General features: G+C 42.5%; 1 protein-coding gene and 1 pseudogene across 1 annotated transcript; one reads left to right on the top strand and one right to left on the bottom strand.

Annotated features, from left to right (window-relative positions):
• Window positions 1-2,407: 2,407 nt before the first annotated feature.
• On the bottom strand, window positions 2,408-4,697 carry LOC114082682 (popy Class I histocompatibility antigen, A-1 alpha chain-like; annotated as a pseudogene).
• A 684-nt stretch (window positions 4,698-5,381) lies between these two features.
• Window positions 5,382-10,023, top strand: LOC139706060 (uncharacterized). The gene is given in 2 exon segments (XM_071613605.1): window positions 5,382-9,641; window positions 9,644-10,023. Coding segments are annotated over 2 exon segments (3,987 nt in total). The 5' UTR covers window positions 5,382-5,710; the 3' UTR covers window positions 9,700-10,023.
• The last annotated feature ends 9,785 nt before the right edge of the window (window positions 10,024-19,808 follow it).

Below are 19,808 nucleotides of genomic sequence, written 5' to 3'. Positions count from 1 at the left end.
CTATGAATCTCCTTAAACTTCTACTGAGAATGCATTATTATTTAACAAGTAATATTTAAAATAATTGTTATAAATAATTACTAAATAATTTAATGAAATACTAAACATTAATGTAATGTAGTTTTGGCTTGATTCAGGCTCTTCTTGGCAAAAGTTTGCATTAAATTCTACTTAACAGTCACTTGCTTTTCCCAGTGTCTTTGTGGTTTTTGAATATGTGGACTGTGGAGCCACACTGCCTTGTTTTAAAGCTTTGTTTTACACTCTTGCCATTCATGATTCTCTATGTTCTTTACCTATTTTCCTCAGTTCAATCAGCTCTTACATACCCAGTACGGATTAAATAAATTAACTCATGCAAAATGTCTGAAAGTGATTCATGGCACTGGTAATTGCTGAGTGAGTCTTAACAATTTTAAAAAATACTCTTCAAAAACATAATTGTGTTCAGCTATCTCCATAGTCTTCACACACAACTTCCATATTTCTCAACATGTGCTTCATTAGTTGTGTTCGTTGTTTTGTACTTTATATTGCATGGTATTTAATTTGTTGTTTACTAGAAACACTAAAGCCAATCAAAATCTTTCTTTACACTTTTTTGTATCAGCACCAATTTGCGCTTCAGTGCCAATTTTGACTTTGGAATCTGTGCTCTAAAAAATATTGTTGACATTTTGAGTCACAGTGCTTGGGTTCAAAGCCCAGTCCTATGAATCTAATTAACTAGGATAGTGTTTAAGTACATACCTCTACTATGCCAATTCACAGTTTCCTCCACTGTATAAGAGTGGTAACGATAGTTCCTAATTTACTTGATTTCTCTTACCCTTGCAGACATAGGAAACTCTTCTCCAAGCTATCTCTAGTGTTATCTTAATCCATTTCATCCATCACATTCACATTGGCACTGCCCAAGATAAGATCCTCTATCTTGCCCCTAACAAAGATTGAAAATATATAGCTCTGGGCAAGAATGGGTGTTAGTGCGTCTTTGGTTTGGAGGGAAAACTATAATTTAATGATTGTGAATGCCCTTAGATGTGCAGTATATTTTCTGCCTTACAGCCTTTCATACCTGGCCCATGGACTCCTTGTGGGTCTATTTCTAACTTCCAAGGCACTTAAAATGTTGGTATTTGTGACTGTATTTTTAAATTTCCAAACTATTCTCTTGATGACATATTTTTTTCAATGAACACTTTGATTGTTCTAGAAAAATTAAACTCTATTTATGGCTATGGTATTCTAATATTAAATTCCTCTTAAATCATTACACAATGAATTCTAAAGTAGCACAATAACTCAGGTTTTCCACCATCTTGATTGAATTTGTCTTTTATCTCCTCATTATGCTCTCATTTATCCTATTATTTAAGCAGCAATTTCTGAACATTTTTATTAACCTTAGCACTTTATACCATGACAACTTCTCAAAGCCAAAATTAAATCTCACCTATTCCACAAACATGTCCTCATTCAATAATAACTTCTTTCTCCTCTGACTTGCCATGCCATGTAGTATTAATTCATAAATCTATGAGAAAAGAGAATCATTCTATTTAAACTCAAATTTAAATACTTTGTTATAGTTAGGGGAAAAGAATATAATCAGAAATCATAGAGGATATGCTTGGAAGAGTGAAATGAACCAAATTGCTTAGGGATTTGTATGTTATGTGAAGGAGGCTGGAAATTACTACAAGTTCTAGAAGAATATCTTGTTTTGCATGAGGTCTTGGGCACCAGAGTCATACCAACCTAGTTCTAACTCCTGAAGTGAGTTCCTTAATTTCCATATCTATAGAGTGGAGTAACAGTGCCAATTTCATGATCCCAGTGTGAGGAGTAAGTGAGGACAACACCCATAACAGGCCTGACAAGTGTCTGGCATGTAGCAAAGCTCAACACTTATTGGTCTATTACTGGTGATTTTCCTCAAGGAGCACTATTAAATCAGAAGAAACATTATTCTTTTATGTCTATTGCCCATACCAGGGGCATGGCTCTTTCCATGCTCCCGGAGAGCAGCTTTAGAATGACACTGATTTTTCTGGTCATTTTCAGATGGTAGGAGAGGTGACTTTTCCAGTAAAGTATCCTCATTGTCACCTGTTTTCAGGCCACAAATATAAGATAGAAAGTAAATAGAAAAGAATTTATAACTGAGAAAATCAATAAGGCAAAAAGTACAATTTTGAAAAAAATTAATAAAATTGGTAAATTGCAGGCAAGATGATTCAAGGAAAAAAAGAAAGAAAGCCCAAGGAATCATTATCAGTAGTAAAAGTAATGTAGCCACTATTATTATAAATTCTAAATAGAATAAAAATAAGAGTCAAGAAAAGCTATCTGGGGCTTGGGAAAGAAAACTCTGGCCTCACCCTTACTCTACCTGAGTTCTGCCTCACATCATAATAGCAGCAAAAGCTCCCAGGAGAACCAGGCCAGCAACCATTACCACAAAGGGGATAGAGATCTGGGGAGACCTCTCTGGGAAAGGAAGGGAGGATAAGTGACCCTGGCTCTCAATTTTCAGTCCTGACCCTGCTGAGGGTCTCCAGAATGGCTCCTGCTCTCCTGATCACAGGTCTTGAGCCCTCATCCCCTCCTTACACCATCTCAGGGTGAGTGGTTCAGGAAAACCTTCATGATGCTCATGGCACGTGTGTACCTCTGCTCCTCTCCAGCAGGCACTACCACAGCTGCCCATTTCTGGAAGTTTCTATTCCCTGCAGGCCTGGACTCCACAAGCTCCATTTCCTGGGTCTGGTCCTCCCTAAGCTGTGCCAAGTCAGGGTGATCTCTGCTGGGTAGAATCCTAGAGTTCAGCACCTCAGAGTGACCTCATGGTCAGAGATGGGGTGGTGGGTGACATATGTCAATGGGGAATCTGCTGAGAAGATTCAGCTAATTCGGACATTTTGCATTACTTCCCATCAGCCACTGAAGAAAGGACAGGAAAATAGGTGTGGGGTGGGAGCACAAAACCCATACACTAACCAGGATCTGCAGAAATATTCCTATTTTTTGTTATGTTCTGAATCAGGGTGAGACAGCCCAGAGGAAGAGGCTCCAAGCCTCTGAGAAAGATTGTGACCTGAATGGAGGCTGACAGCTAAGGAAACGAATTCCAAAGTCATTGGGTTGGGATAAAGAACAAAGCCAAAAGTCGCTGTGGGATGCCCAAGGTTGCTGCCAGAGTCAAAGGAAACTGATCACTTATTTTAAGGATCATTTTCCTTCCAGCCCTAGGACCCCTTAGTTGTAATTAAGAGAAAGCTAGTTCTTAGAATCACTCTCTGGTACAGCTTCTGGAAACCAAGTTGCACTCATACCCTTTTGGATCAGAGGGAGGACGGTATTCTCATGTGGATTCCATTATTCTCCCTCCTTATTGGCGCATGGGGGAATGTACAGGAGATCTGGAATTTGCATTGTAGCCAATGATACCTGCGCACTGCAGAGTCCCCTTCCTGTTCCCCAGTGCTTGCGGAGTGTCTTTAAGCACTTCCCTTCCAGGTAGACCCTGTTTGCCTCCGCCACACCTTCAGCCTCCCACTTGCGCTGGGTGATCTGAGCTGCAGTGTCAGCGATGGTCCAAGAGTCCAGGTCTTCCTCCAGGGCAATGTAATCCGCGCCATTGTAGGCTTAAACCAGAACCCACAGAGGCGGTGCTAGTCTGGTCCCACCTCGCAGCCATACTTTGGATGGTGTGAAACCTTGATCTCCTCCCAGGATTAGGTCCCCCCACCTACTCCGGCTCTCGCTTCAGCCAACTGGTGTCAGATCTTTTCGTTCCTGAAACAGAAAACGAAACCTGAGCCCCATGCTTTTCTTAGGTTAAAAATGAAAAGGAAAGAAGTGGGTCACATTAGATTGGGTAGAGAGAAGTGATGAGAGGGGAGGGGCGAGGAAGGGGGGGGGGAATGGAAGGACAGCAGAATAAAACAGACATTATTATTGCTGTGGGTATATATGTGACTGCATGACCAATGTAATTCTGCAACCTGTACACTCAGAAAAATGCGAAATTATATCCCACCTGATTCAAATGTATGATATGTCTGAAAAGACCTTAAAGCCCCAGGCCCAACATTAGGGAATCCAGCCCCTATACCTTGAAGCTGCAGGATGCTTTCTTACCCAAACCCCATGTCAAAGCCCCACCAGCTGCCCATAGCATTTCAAGTGTTGCACAAAGTTACCACAAGATGTTCCATGTAGATAACCCTAACAGGCCCCCTACCACAAAATGTTCCTTTCAGACAGCCCTACCAGCTAAACTTGAGAACTAAGTTTAAAAACAGGAACCAAGAAGGGCAAGGTGTAACTTTAGGGTTTTTCCAAGAACAAAAAGTCGAAAAACAAGTATACCCCCTAGGTGACCCCCCTGCTGGATTCAGAGGAACCAATAGAAGGGCTGTTGCTGTGCTAAGCTAAGAACTAACCCACTTGTACCCTATAAAAGATCTGTATCCCAAAGCCCGGTGTGCCAGTTCACCGAAGCTCCGGCTGAGGTTTCGCTGAGCACCCGCAGGCGCCTGTGTGACAATAAACGCCTCCTGCTTTTTGCAGCCAGTGTCTCGTGTGGTTCGTTTCGGGTTTGGGATCTGTGGATCTTTCATTTTGGAGGTTCCACCGAGATTCCCGATCCCGGTTCCGATCCCGATCCCTATCCGGAGAACACTCGACATCACTGGGAGGTAAGCTGGCCAGCTCGAGCTGTCTATGTCTAACCTGTTGTCCTATTGGCTATCTGTTCTCTGTTTCGCGCAGCGTCTGAAAGACTAGGCATAGTCATCGGTATTCCGATTCTGAAATAATTCTGTGATCACTCAGCTTTCTGAGGCAGGCGGGGAAGGAGTTGACGAACTCAGACTTCACCCCTGCCACCCTGGGAGACGTCCCAGGGATCAGAGGGGTCCATTTCTTTGGGGCCCCCAGTGTTTCCGAGGGATACACTGTTTTTGTAGGCGACGGAGAGGTGCAAACTTCTCCCAAGCCATCTGACTTTTTCGGTTTCCACCGAAGCCGCGCAGCGTTCTCCCTACTTGGTTTCATTTTTGTGTCATTGTGTCTGTCTTTGTATTTCCTCTCTGAAAGTAATATGGGACAATCACTAACAACCCCTTTGAGCCTTACTCTAGATCATTGGCAAGACGTCCAAGTTCGAGCAGACAACTTGTCTGTGACAATCAAGAAAAAGAAATGGCAAACTCTCTGTACTTCAGAATGGCCAACCTTTAACACCGGCTGGCCAACAGAAGGGACTTTTAACATTGGTCTTATTTTACAGGTGAAAACCCAAATCTTTACCCAAGGTCCTTATGGACACCCCGACCAGATACCCTACATTGTTACCTGGGAAGATTTAGCCTCCAACCCACCCCCTTGGGTTGCTCCTTTCTCTCCACCCAAGTCCCCTCTCCATTCTCCTCTTGAACCCTCTGCTCCCCTCATTCCAGTTCCCCCTCCCCAAACCTCTCACCTTTACCCTATCCTTAACAAATCTGAGATTTTGCTTAAACCAGGAACAACACCAAAGAAAGTCCTGCCACCGGAGGACTCACCTCTCATTGACTTGCTGACTGATGAGCCTCCTCCCTATCAGCCCCAACCCTTACAAGCCCCTGGACCTGATCAGCCATCCTCCGAGGACGAAAACCAGGAAAGCCCAACCGCCAATGCTCCCCCGGATCCATCTCCCATGGTGGGACGACTCCGGGGGCGCCGGGATCACACCGCCTCAGGAGACACCTCTAAAGTTCTCCCCCTGCGACAGACGGGGGGCCCCAATGGCCAATATCAGTACTGGCCTTTTTCTGCCTCTGACCTTTACAACTGGAAAACCCATAACCCTTCCTTTTCTAAGGACCCTATGGCTTTAACCTCTCTGATTGAGTCTATTCTAGTAACTCATCAACCAACATGGGATGATTGCCAACAGCTCCTGCAAATTCTCCTCACTTCAGAGGAGAAACAAAAAGTTCTTTTGGAAGCTCGCAAAAATGTGCCAGGGGACGACGGGCGCCCCACCCAACTCCCAAATCTGATTAACGAGGCTTTTCCTTTAACCCGGCCCAACTGGGACTATGCAACTGAAGCAGGTAGGGATCACCTACGTCTCTATCGCCAGTTACTCATAGCGGGTCTCCATGCAGCAGGGCGACGGCCCACCAATTTGGCTCAGGTAAGACAGACTACCCAGGGGGCAGAAGAAACTCCAACAGCTTTCCTAGAGAGATTAAAGGAAGCTTATCGGAGGTTTACCCCCTTTGATCCTGATAGTGAAGACCAAAGAGGGAACGTATCTATGGCTTTCATTTGGCAGTCCGCCCCAGATATCAGGACTAAACTGCAAAGATTAGATAACTTACAGGATTTTTCCCTAGCAGACTTACTGAGGGAAGCTGAAAAGATATATAACAAAAGAGAAACTCCAGAAGAGCGAGAGGACAGGATCAGAAAGATGCAGGAAGAACGAGAACTTAAACTCAGAGAGGAATCAGATAAGAGAGAAAGAGAAAGAGAAAAGCGGCGCAACAGGGAACTAACTAAAATATTGGCCACTGTAGTTCAGGCAGGACATCAGGGAGACAAAGTAAACAGGGATAAGGAGCGAAGCAGACCCCGTGTAGACCGAGACCAATGTGCCTACTGCAAGGAAAAAGGACACTGGGTAAAAGACTGCCCAAAGAGACCCCTCAACCCCAGGAGAAACACCAACCGGGCTCCCCAACTATTGGCATTAGATGAAGATTAGGGGAGTCAGGGCCAGGAGCTCCCCCCTGAGCCCCGGGTAACTCTACAAGTAGGGGAGCAACCTGTGACCTTCCTAGTGGATACCGGAGCCCAACACTCGGTGCTAACACAGACACCAGGGCCCATGAGTCACAAGACGACGTGGGTCCAAGGCGCCACTGGGAGCAAACCTTACCGATGGACCACCAAAAGAGAAGTACATCTTGCCACAGGTAAGGTTTCCCATTCGTTTCTACACGTACCTGACTGTCCGTATCCACTTTTGGGAAGAGACTTATTGACCAAATTAAGAGCCCAAATTTATTTTAAAGATGAAGGGGCTTCCATCACGGGGCCAAATCAGACTCCCTTACATGTATTGACTTTCAAATTGGAAGACGAATATAAACTTTTTGACAAACCCTCGGTATCTATGAGAGACATGGACTATTGGCTTAGTTCCTATCCAGAGTCCTGGGCTGAAACCGGAGGAATGGGAATGGCAAAGCAACGGCCTCCAATAGTCATTCATCTAAAGGCCGCTGCTACTCCCATCAATATCAAACAATATCCTATGTCAAGGGAGGCCTATCAGGGCATTAAGCCGCACATCAAACGCCTCCTAGACCAAGGTATCCTAACACCTTGCCAATCGCCCTGGAACACCCCATTACTGCCAATCAAGAAGCCAGGAACTAATGACTACAGACCAGTCCAAGACTTAAGAGAAGTAAACAAGAGAGTAGAAGATATTCACCCCACAGTGCCAAATCCTTACAATCTCCTTAGCACTTTACCTCCTACTCATACTTGGTATACTGTTTTGGACCTGAAAGATGCTTTTTTCTGCTTAAGATTGTCTCCCCAAAGTCAGGCTCTCTTCGCATTTGAATGGAAGGATCCCGAAGGAGGAGTCTCTGGACAACTGACCTGGACGAGACTACCACAAGGATTCAAAAACAGCCCAACCCTCTTCGATGAGGCTTTACATCAGGATTTGGCAGACTTTCGTGTAAGACACCCTTCCCTAATCATGCTCCAATATGTAGATGACATCCTGCTGGCTGCGACCTCCGAGGAAGATTGCCAGGCAGGTACAGAAAAATTATTGCAAACTCTGGGACTATTAGGGTATAGGGCGTCAGCAAAGAAGGCCCAAATCTGTCAGACAAAAGTTACCTATCTGGGCTATGAGCTCCATGATGGTCAACGATGGTTGACAACTGCCAGAAAAGAGACTATCTCAAGTATACCAACCCCCCAGAGTCCCAAGCAACTGCGAGAATTCCTGGGGACCGCAGGCTTCTGTAGACTCTGGATTCCTGGGTTTGCGGAGATAGCAGCCCCCTTGTATCTACTGACTAAACAAGGTGACTCCTTTACCTGGACCGAGGAGCATCAATTGGCATTTGATCACATTAAATTGGCTCTTCTGTCAGCCCCCGCCTTGGGCCTGCCGGACGTTACTAAGCCTTTTGATCTATTTGTAGATGAAAAACAAGGTTATGCAAAGGGGGTCTTAACCCAAAAGCTGGGACCCTGGAGGCGACCTATAGCCTACCTGTCAAAAAAATTAGATCCAGTGGCAGCAGGATGGCCACCATGCCTCCGAATGATTGCAGCCGTGGCCCTTCTGATTAAGGATGCCACTAAATTGACTCTGGGACAGCCATTAACCCTATTAACCCCTCATGCCATTGAGACTGTAATTCGCCAGCCACCTGATCGCTGGATATCAAATGCCCGACTCACCCATTACCAGTCTTTATTATTGGACACCGACCGAATTCAGTTCGGTCCCATGGTGACGCTGAATCCAGCGACCCTCCTGCCACTCCCAGGAGGAGCAGATCCTCACAACTGCCAGCAGATTCTTGCAGAGACGCAAGGAACCCGGCCAGACCTCACCGACCAACCGATGAAGGATGCAGAACTAGTCTGGTACACAGATGGAAGCAGTTATCTGCTCAATGGAGAACGCCAAGCAGGAGCAGCCATCACCACCGAATCTGAGGTAATTTGGGCGAGTGCACTTCCGGGCGGAACATCAGCTCAACGGGCAGAACTGATAGCTCTGACTCAAGCTCTAAAATTGGCTGAGGGAAAGAAACTAAACGTGTACACTGACAGTAGATATGCTTTTGCTACTGCTCATATACACGGAGAGATTTATAGACGCCGGGGGCTACTAACCTCAGAAGGAAAAGAGATCAAAAATAAGGCTGAAATATTAGCTTTGCTTAAAGCTTTATTTTTGCCTAAAAAGTTAAGCATCATGCATTGTCCCGGTCATCAGAAAGGAAATACTCCAGAGGCCAAAGGGAACAGATTAGCAGATGAAACAGCCAAAAAGGCAGCCCTAGGGCCACAACTTTTGATAGTAACTCTATTGCCCCAACAAGCAGACCCACAACATGATGACCATGAGGAACACTGGGTCTATGAAGACAAGGACTTAAGTGTCATACAGAGATTGGGGGCCACTTATAACCCCGAGGAAAACGTCTGGAAATACCAAGGGAAGATTATCATGCCCCTCAAAAATTCAAAACAATTGGTAAAGTCCCTACACAGGCTGACACATCTTGGAGCTAAAAAGATGAAGGAACTCTTAGAGCGTGGGGAAGGTACTTTATATCTTCCAAACAGGGATCAACTTCTGCGCCAGGAAACAGAAAACTGTCAAGCATGTGCCCAGGTAAATGCTGGTAAGGTCAAAATTGGAACGGGGATCCGGGTAAAAGGCCATAAGCCCGGAACCCATTGGGAAGTAGACTTCACTGAAATCAAACCTGGTATGTATGGCTACAAATATCTTTTGGTTTTCGTTGACACTTTCTCTGGATGGCCAGAAGCATTCCCCACCCGGCATGAGACTACTAAAGTGGTTGCTAAGAAATTACTGGAAGAAATCTTTCCCAGGTATGGGGTACCTGGGACCATTGGGTCAGATAACGGGCCTGCCTTCGTCTCCCAGGTAAGTCAGATGGTGGCCAATATATTGGGGATTAATTGGAAATTACATTGTGCTTACCGACCCCAAAGTTCAGGACAGGTAGAAAGGATGAATAGAACCATCAAGGAGACTTTAACTAAATTAACGCTTGAAACTGGCACTAGAGACTGGGTACAACTCCTACCTTTAGCTTTGTACCGGGCCCGAAACACCCCAGGCCCACAGGGACTAACCCCATTTGAGATTCTGTACGGTGCACCGCCACCTGCTGTTAACTTTTATGAAACTGAAACTTATGCCTCCCTCACCCCATCTATGCAGACTCATTTGCGTGCCTTGCAGTTGGTCCAGAATGAGGTTTGGAGGCCTCTAGCCGCCGCATACAAGGAGGAACTCAAAACCCCCTCGCTGCCACATCCCTTCAAAGTCGGAGACACCGTCTGGGTACGCAGGCACCAGAGTAAGAACCTCGAACCGCGGTGGAAGGGACCTTACACCATCCTGCTGACCACTCCCACTGCAATCAAAGTAGACGGCATCACCGCTTGGATCCACGCTTCCCACGTGAAAGCCGCACATCCGCAGGAATCCACAAACGCCTCTCCGGACCCAAGATGGAAGTTGCAACGCACTCAAAATCCGCTAAAGATAAGACTTACTCGCTGTTGATTCTTTCTGCCTTGCTCTTTATCAACCCCACATTGAGTGTTAGCCCCCACATCCCAAGAACTCAAACCTGGCAGGTACTCAATGTAGCTGGAGAAACTGTTTGGTCCATTTCAGCTGTCCATTCTCCTGGAACATGGTGGCCCCCTCTTTACCTCGACCCCTGTGAAACTAGACTAGGAATATCATTTGGTCTCACCGGGACAAGAATTCTTAATCATAAAATTTGGGATGTCTGCCCCTGTCCCAAAGATAGCTTTTATGTTTGTCCCCAAGATGGTAGAAGTGCAGCTCAGGCACGCACATGTGGAGGGAAAGACTCATTCTTTTGTTCCTCCTGGTCTTGCGAGACCACAGGAGATACTTACTGGAAACCCACCTCCAAATGGGACCTGATACAAATGGCCAAAAACTATACAGGCAAGGAAAAGCCTACAAGCACAGGAAAAACTGGGGTTTGCTACCTAAAAATTACCTTTTCTGAAAAAGGTAAAACATCCATAGATCCCTGGCTCACCGGTAGGACATGGGGTCTTCGATGGTACCAGGCTGGATATGATCCTGGGATAATATTCAAAATCAAATTAACTCAAGCCCCACTTCCAACCAACCAAATTGGGCCTAACCAGGTATTAGGAGACCAAAAAATGAAAGTCCTTTCCCCACCTAAACCACCCCAAAGAAATAAAAAGCAGGAAAAACAAAAAGCTTCAGCTAAAAAGGCAGGAAATGTCAAGGGAAAACAAAAAAAGAAACCCCCTAAGAACAGTGACTCGGATATGACCCAAAACCACCCACCCTCAAATTCTTCCGGGACTGGGAACCGATTATTTGATCTAGTCCAAGGGGCATTCTATGCCCTCAACAATACTGACCCAAGCCGTACCCAAGACTGTTGGCTATGTCTCACTTCTGGCCCACCCTATTACGAGGGAATAGCCTTTCCGGCTAACTGGACTAGCAGCCCCAACCCAGACCCTAAGTGCACATCCCTGCCCAGCACCAAGCTCACTATTACTGAAGTATTCGGACAAGGGACCTGTATGGGGAACGTACCCCCTTCCCATAAGACCCTCTGTAATACCACCCTTACTCATAGGGACTCATCCCCTAAGTATCTTTGGGGCCCCCCAGGAACCTATTGGGCCTGTAATACTGGGCTGACTCCCTGCGTCTCCACGGCTGTTCTCAATCTGTCTACTGATTTCTGTGTGCTAATACAGTTGTGGCCCAGGATCTCTTACCTAACATCGGACACTGTTATAGCACACCTGGAAGGACAAAAGCGGTACCCCAGAGAGCCCATAAGCCTAACTATTGCTCTACTGCTGGGTGCTGGAGGAATAGCTGCCGGTATAGGGACTGGGACTGCAGCCTTAGTACAGGGAAACCAATTCGTACACCTACAAGCAGCTATGAATGAGGACCTGACCGCAATGGCAAAATCTATTTCTGCTTTAGAAAAATCTCTTACTTCCCTCTCAGAGGTTGTATTACAAAATAGAAGGGGATTAGATTTACTGTTCCTAAAAGAAGGTGGCCTCTGCGTAGCTTTGAAGGAACAATGCTGCTTCTACGCAGACCATACAGGTGTTGTCCGGGAGACTATGGAAAAAGTCACTGAAAGGTTGGCAAAAAGACAAAAAGAATTTGAGGCACAACAAGGATGGTTTGAACATTGGTTTAACAAATCCCCATGGTTAACTACTTTGCTATCCACCATAGCAGGACCTCTAATTATTTTGCTGGTAATCCTGACGTTTGGACCCTGCATACTCAATAAAATAATGCAATTCTTAAAGGAAAAATTATCTGTAATCCAAACTATGGTCCTCACGCAGCAATATCAAGCACTCCCATCAGCTGAGCAAAGGCAGAACTCTGAGCAGGTAGATCAATGGATATAAGATTATATCCCGGATAAAGAAAAAGGGGGGAATGAAAAGACCTTAAAGCCCCAGGCCCAACATTAGGGAATCCAGCCCCTATACCTTGAAGCTGCAGGATGCTTTCTTACCCAAACCCCATGTCAAAGCCCCACCAGCTGCCCATAGCATTTCAAGTGTTGCACAAAGTTACCACAAGATGTTCCATGTAGATAACCCTAACAGGCCCCCTACCACAAAATGTTCCTTTCAGACAGCCCTACCAGCTAAACTTGAGAACTAAGTTTAAAAACAGGAACCAAGAAGGGCAAGGTGTAACTTTAGGGTTTTTCCAAGAACAAAAAGTCGAAAAACAAGTATACCCCCTAGGTGACCCCCCTGCTGGATTCAGAGGAACCAATAGAAGGGCTGTTGCTGTGCTAAGCTAAGAACTAACCCACTTGTACCCTATAAAAGATCTGTATCCCAAAGCCCGGTGTGCCAGTTCACCGAAGCTCCGGCTGAGGTTTCGCTGAGCACCCGCAGGCGCCTGTGTGACAATAAACGCCTCCTGCTTTTTGCAGCCAGTGTCTCGTGTGGTTCGTTTCGGGTTTGGGATCTGTGGATCTTTCATGTCAAGATCATTGTACTGCCATGAGTAACTAATTAAAACAAAACAAAACAAAAAAAAAATGAGCAGGTCTCCCACTATCACTGTCAATATTTGACCTGGAGATTCCGGAGGCTCTGGCACCAACATTGAGGAGGAAGGGTTGTTACCTGCAACCGGCCTGGGTCACTCACCGTCCTCGCTGTGGTTGTAGAAGCAGTGCGCAATTTGCAGGTTGTATTGGTAAATCTGCTCCAGCTCTTTGGCTTACCGCATCTCCAGGTCCCAGTACTCCAGCCCTTCCTGTTTCATGCACTGCGTCTTTAGCTCCATCTTTAGACTTGCGGCGAACTCATCCCCATCTTGAGTTTCAGGCAGAGGGAACTGACCCAGTGTGTCCTCTACGTAGCCCATTTCGACAGTGTGAGGCTTCCCGCGGAGAGGTACCTTGGGTCCCAGGTTGAGAAAGCCTGGAGTGGAGTGGCCTGGCTCTAGGGCTTGTGAGACAGAAAGGGAGGGGCGAGAAAAGAGAGTGGGTGAGGGAAGGGGGCACGACTCGGGAAGTAGGGACTCGGGGAGGGGTCTGGGTCAGCGGTGAAGGAGACAAGGCTTCCCAGGGTCCTGTGTCCCAGCTGAGGCCATTTTCCTCCTGATCTCGCGCTCACCCGCCCAGGTATAAGTCAGGGTCAGGGTTCTCAACAGCGCCTGGCCCTGATCCTTCGTGTTTGAGTAGGGTGAGTCCGGTCTGTCCCTTTGGATTTCATAACCAGGAACTGCAGCGACGCTGATTGGCTTCTCTAGGAATCCTACACCCAGTAGAAGTACTGGGTCCCTGTCTTGAGGAAGGAGGAAACTGACCCAGTTTGGGACAGGGAGAAGTGAAACCCTGGGAAATCCCCTAGAGTATTCCTCAACGCGAGGCTTCTTTACACACCATCCCGTCCTGCGACCCTGAGAGCCAGGTCCAGAACCTGAGATTTTTGTCTAGCCTAAGCTCTCTCCTCTTTCCATGAGCGCTCTTTGGGCACAGAGTGTTTCAGAGTCCTGCCTCAGGTGCTAAGTCAGCAGTTCTCAAACATTTTGATTTCAGAATCTCTGTATGCTCTTAGGAATTAAATAGGCTCCCCAAGGTAATTTTCTTTATGTGTATTACAGTTATCAATATTTATCACATCATAAATTAAACCGTTTTAAAATAATCTACCTAGTCAATTAATAACTTATTGTTAACAGAAAAATATTATTTCAGAGAAATAACGATTTTCCAAAATAAAGCAGTAAAGTAAGAAGGCTGGACCTTCTTTACACTTCACATTTTTGTAAGTGAAAGAACCATCAGACGATGTTGGAAAAATACCCATTTATTGAGGAATAGCTTTGCACATTTATAGAGCTGGGGTGGTTCAACAGAGCAGGGTATTGGCACAAGAAGCTTTCTGATTGGTGGGTAAGGATCATGAGGGTCAGCTGGACTCACCATTGGGTGGCTCTTCCAGAGCAGTCTCTCTGTCTTGGGGCATGGGGAAGTTAGTACAGAAGAGAAGGCGGTAGCTGCCATCTTTGGAGCATGGGCGACTCCCAACAGTAAGTCCTTTTACTTGTCTGTTTTGTTAAAAGACCTGTGGATTTTTGTATCTATTTCTGCATTTAACCTGTAATTTTGATTGAAATATATAAAAAAAAAATTAGCTTCACACTGGTATGTAAGAGGAAGTACTTTTAAAAATGTTTTTGGATAATTGTGGGTATTCATCTTTGATACTACACTAAAATGACACCTTAGCTTCTTAAAGGTTATTTGCAACTGTCACTGAACTTTTGATATTCTGTTGAATTAAAATCCATAGATGTGTCTTGCACATCTGTCAGCCAAATATACAAGTCTAAATAATCATAGTTTCTCTGTCATTCATTCTTTGAAGTAAAACTGATATTTCACAAAATGAACTGATACTGTTTACAAAAGTTTTCATTGATGTAAACATCTCAGCTTGGAATGTAGAAGGTTTTCTGTGTATTTCCCATTTAATTATATAAGTTATCTTAAAAAAATGTGAACCCTAGACTAGAGGTTTAATATAGTTAATAGTTTTTAATCTTTCAGCCTAGACAAGTTTGCATGAAAGTCACTTTTTCTTTTTCTGTAATTAAGAGGTGGTAAAAAAATAATACAATAACCACTACTAAAGTTTGGTACTGTAGCCTCCATTTTTGCTGAATTTTATTTCAGTCTTAGTAATATTATAAAACTAGTTTTGACCTTGTGGATCCTGTGAAAAGATCTCAGCAACTATAAGGGTTCCATATACCACACTTTGAGAACTACTGCTCTGAGTAGTGCTCAACTCCCCCCATCCTTTATTTTTGTGAAAAGTACCCTTTTATAGTGTTTATCTCCCCCCTTCACTCTTTTTTTCCTTCCCCCATTTGCCCACGCTTTCTTCCTCCCTCCTTTTAGAACTTAAGGCAAGTTTACTAAATTTAACTGCTAGATTAATTTCTTTAATATTTATTTTTTTAGTTGTAGTTGAACACAATACCTTTATTTTATTCATATATTTTCATGTGGTGCTGAGGATCGAACCCAGGGTCTCGCACATGCAAAGCGAGAGCACTACCACTGAGCCACAACCCCGGCCCTAGATTAATTTTTATATAACGAATATATTTTTATTTACTATATTAGTTTACTAAATTTAACTACTAGATTAGTTTTTTAAGCTGTTCCAGGACTTTATTATTGGTTTATACTTAAATTTGAGAAACTGCAAAGAAGAATTGCAACAAGTTTTTATCCTTACAAGGTTGTAAAGTACAGAAGTGATTACAGTTAAGGTGGCTCTGGTATCTCTTAAAATGTAGCTGGTATTGGGATTAGCAGAGGTCAGACATTGAATTAAAATATCATTATCTAGATATTCATCCAACTCAAAGCTCTTAACAAATAGAAGCTCACATAGTACTTCACTTAAAAGAAGTCAGAACTATATTGATAGATGGGTAGACATACAAACAAGAAATTTTTGCAAAACATCTCAACAATTTAAATGTGTTTCCATTTTTGATGTAGAAATTTCTTTTAGGAATTTATCCTAGGAAGATAATCATACATATAGTATATTCAAGGATGTTTTTATGAATTGTGACTAAACAAGCAGAAGAATAGGGACAATCTAAAGTGCTACAATCAGTATGGTGGTAGCTATGAATAGCAAACACTTAGTATGTCTCCAGTAATGATGCAATATATTGTACTGAGAGGGTAAAATGTAATCCTCAAGCAAACCCATCAAGAACAGATTAGATTGTTTATTCCTTTGTGCAGACAGGGAAAGGAAGACTAAAAGAAGTTAAGGAGGGAGTGAAGTTGTGATGGAACCAGGGATTTTCTCCCAGGGTCTTGTTGACTAATATTCTGCTGATTTTCTGTTCCTCAGATGGTTGGTGTGACTCTGAACCCCAGGAAAATGACTTGTTTCCATAACCCAGAATGTTGCTAGCATCAGAGCTCAGGAGGATATGGGGCAGTGTAACTTCACTTCCCAAACCAAACTTATAGTTCATCATGCAGCATATGTTTTAAGATTTATGGTGAATTATGTGATCACTCAAGATACAATGAAGAAAAAAAGTAAGATCCTGGTAAATGCTCAATACTGAGGGAGCTGCACATTTAGAAGAAATTACACATACAAGTATAAAATTAGTACTGAGCTAAGGACTTTGAGGACAAATTCAGGGGATCATGAAAGCAGAGAATCAGAAGACCTAAGATATCCACTACCAATATTCTCAATAATATCTAAAATGTGTAAGAAAGACATGGCATTTATGAAACAGGAACAAAATTATATAAAATTATACACAGAAAACAAAAAAGAGCTTTTGGAAATTAAAAATAACTGTGTAAGTAAATGATTCAATATATCAATTAGAAGATTAAAGTCATACTACCACAAAGTTGTACAAATGAAAAAAAAATAATGGCAAGCTAGATAGAAGAACACTAGGCTATGAGTTGAGGATTTCCAATAACTTCATACAAGTTCTGAAAGAACTGAGAGTAAAATGTAATTCCTTAATCACAACAAAATTTCTGAATTTACTACCAAAAATTTATACTTTACATGGTGCTTCAACCAAGTCTTATTATAGGTGAAAACACTCATACAAAGATATGTCACAGTTTTAGAAACTGGCTGGAAAAGAAGACAACTTGAAAACTTCAAAAGGCAAGAAAAAATATCTTTTGGAGCTAGAAAACAAGGATAATATTAAAATGAAAACTTTGACAGTGAATGGGTTTTATTGGGGATTGATGAATTGACATAGTTCTCAGAAATGCATCACTTTCTCTGCACAAATAATCATAATAATACAAATAATGACTTTAGTTTGAGGCTTTGTATTACTTCAATAGACTTCATATGTAAGGTTGCTTCTTCTAAGAGTCTATGATAAACTTAGCAGAGTTTATAAACACCAATCCCTACATATAAGTTCACCAAATTAATCTCATGTTTATTCTTCTGTTTGATTATAAACTTCCCAAAACTTTCTCATTTCTATGTCTGTAAAATTCAGTTTATAATTTATCACATTCAGTTTTCAGTTTTTGAAGTTATATTTCTTTTTGTGGGGCTGGGGATACAGTTCAGTTGGTAGAGTGCTTGCCTCACATGCACAAGGCCCTGGGTTCAATCCCAAGCACTGCAAATAAATAAATAAATAAATAAATACAAAATAAATATTAATTTTCTTAATTCACTAGATATTTGATGTATCAAGGATAGGGGCTGTTTTCACTGACAAAGGGCTCTGAGCAAGAATTTTATTTTTTATCATCATCATCATCATCATCATCATCATTGTAGTGGTTTCACATGAATAAACAGAAGGGAAGAATGAGATATTTATGAGAAGAGGAATATGGAAAGAATAAATCCTTTGGGAGAAAATCCCCAGATGTTAATGCCCAAGATGCCAGCAGGGAGGTTTAACAGGATTCAGCTTATTTTTCTTCTGTTCAGAATAAGATGAGATTTATTGAGATTCAATATTACACTTAGATACAGCTGTTAGCAATAAAGATGAATATAAGAGGCTTTGAGTATCCAGATCTCTTTCTGATCATTTTATGCAAGGAAACATCTTATCTCTGAGTTTTGGATATCTCCTCTGAACAGAAAGTTATATTCATTCTAAGACACATACAGAGGGAAGTGCAGGCCAAAATGGTGTAGACTAAAGAGAAAGAATGATGTTAGTTAAAATTTTTTTTACAGAAGGGAGTTGAGGTCACAGGAATGGGTGAGTGAGAGTAACTGGTGAGCCTCTTTGATTTTAAGTGGTGAAAAATTACAGAGTGGTATGATAGGTGGGCTCATATATTACAAAGACAGGAGATAAAGAGAAGAAGGAACCAAGGGAGAGAGAAAATAATTAGGTGAGTAATCTTTAAGTACATGTCAAGACCAATACTCATCAAAGTAGCAGATTACCAGTGTTAATAATAAGCCAGATTGCAGTTAGTTTTAAATAATTACATAACTTTGTAGTATTATTTTTAGTGGAGCGGGGATTGTGTTATTATCCAGGAAAAAAGATTTGTAAACTGAAGTGTAATTAATTTGGTTATGTAGTTTCGCATGCATACATTCCAAATCCCTGATTATATGTATCAGTTAGAATGTCTTTCCACTATGTATATGTTTCCTGAAATTAAACCTCTTACTTCCTCTAAAACCATTTCATTTAGTAGAAGGAAGATTTAGTGGAAGGATGAGGAATGGGAAAAGGGAGAAATTGTGAAATGAAATTGACCAAATTCTGACTTTCTGCATATCTGTAAAGCACCAACTAAAAAAAACATAAACAAATAAAAGGAAGACCAGTAGAATAGAAGAAGGGTAACAGGGAAAAGGAGGAAGGGAAGGAAAAAATATGTACTGAAGACTGAAATGGAGCAAGTTATAATCTGGTATGATTATGTCAGAATGAACCCCATTATTATGTGTAACTAAAATGCACTGATAAAAAAATATTGAAAAACCCCAGTTCCATTTAGAATATTTTCCTATATCCATGTCCATGGAATGTAGCTTCTTGCCTTTTGTGTTGATTCACCATCATATAATTAAATTTTAAATACTATTTCCAGTGCTGATGAATTATTAATAACCTTTCATGGGGCTGGGGTTGTGGCTCAGAGGTAGAGTGCTGGCCTACCATGCATGAGGCACTGGGTTCAATCCTCAGCTCCACATAAACATAAAATAAAAGATATTGTGTCCACCTATAAGTAAAATAAATATTTTTTAAAAATAATCTTTCACGTCATCAAGAGGAGGACATACCAAAAATGAATTTTGAAATGCTATCCCTATATGGCTAAAATCAATGTATATAGTTCAGTTTAACATAGTCATGTGCTCTGGTAAAGTGGGGAAACCTTTTTTTGAGTTATGCATCACATTCAAGACAATGTTATGTGTAGATTACACATTGGAATGCTTAACAAATGCTAATCTGACCTCATAAAATTGACAAACATTAAAAGGGTAACAAAACATTAGTTAATTCATTAAATATATACAAAGCACCTGAAATGTCCTGGACACTGTTGTAGGTGCAAGGACAGGATGGCTAGGTGCCAGGGGTAGCATGGGATAGGCCTGGCCCCTGAATTCATAGTATCTCCAAGATTTCTGTGCAGTTGACTTTTAATGAATTTGGATCTGGGCCAAAAGAACATACGTGTGTTTTCCTCCAATATGCTCATCTGCAAGGTATAGATGCACAATATGTTGAGAGTAGTTTAGAACTTTCCAGATGAGGACATGAAACAGGTTGGTCAAGGAATGTAAGGATGTATTCAAGGGAGTGACTACAAAGATGATTCATGGAATGTAAGGTGAGAAAGGAGGAATGTGACTGCAGGAGAAAAAAAGAGATTACTGGATTTTAG

The sequence above is a fragment of the Marmota flaviventris genome, chromosome 6, assembly GCF_047511675.1.
Source record: "Marmota flaviventris isolate mMarFla1 chromosome 6, mMarFla1.hap1, whole genome shotgun sequence".
In the NCBI taxonomy this organism is placed as follows: domain Eukaryota; kingdom Metazoa; phylum Chordata; class Mammalia; order Rodentia; family Sciuridae; genus Marmota; species Marmota flaviventris.
This window is presented reverse-complemented; position numbering and strand designations above follow the sequence as displayed.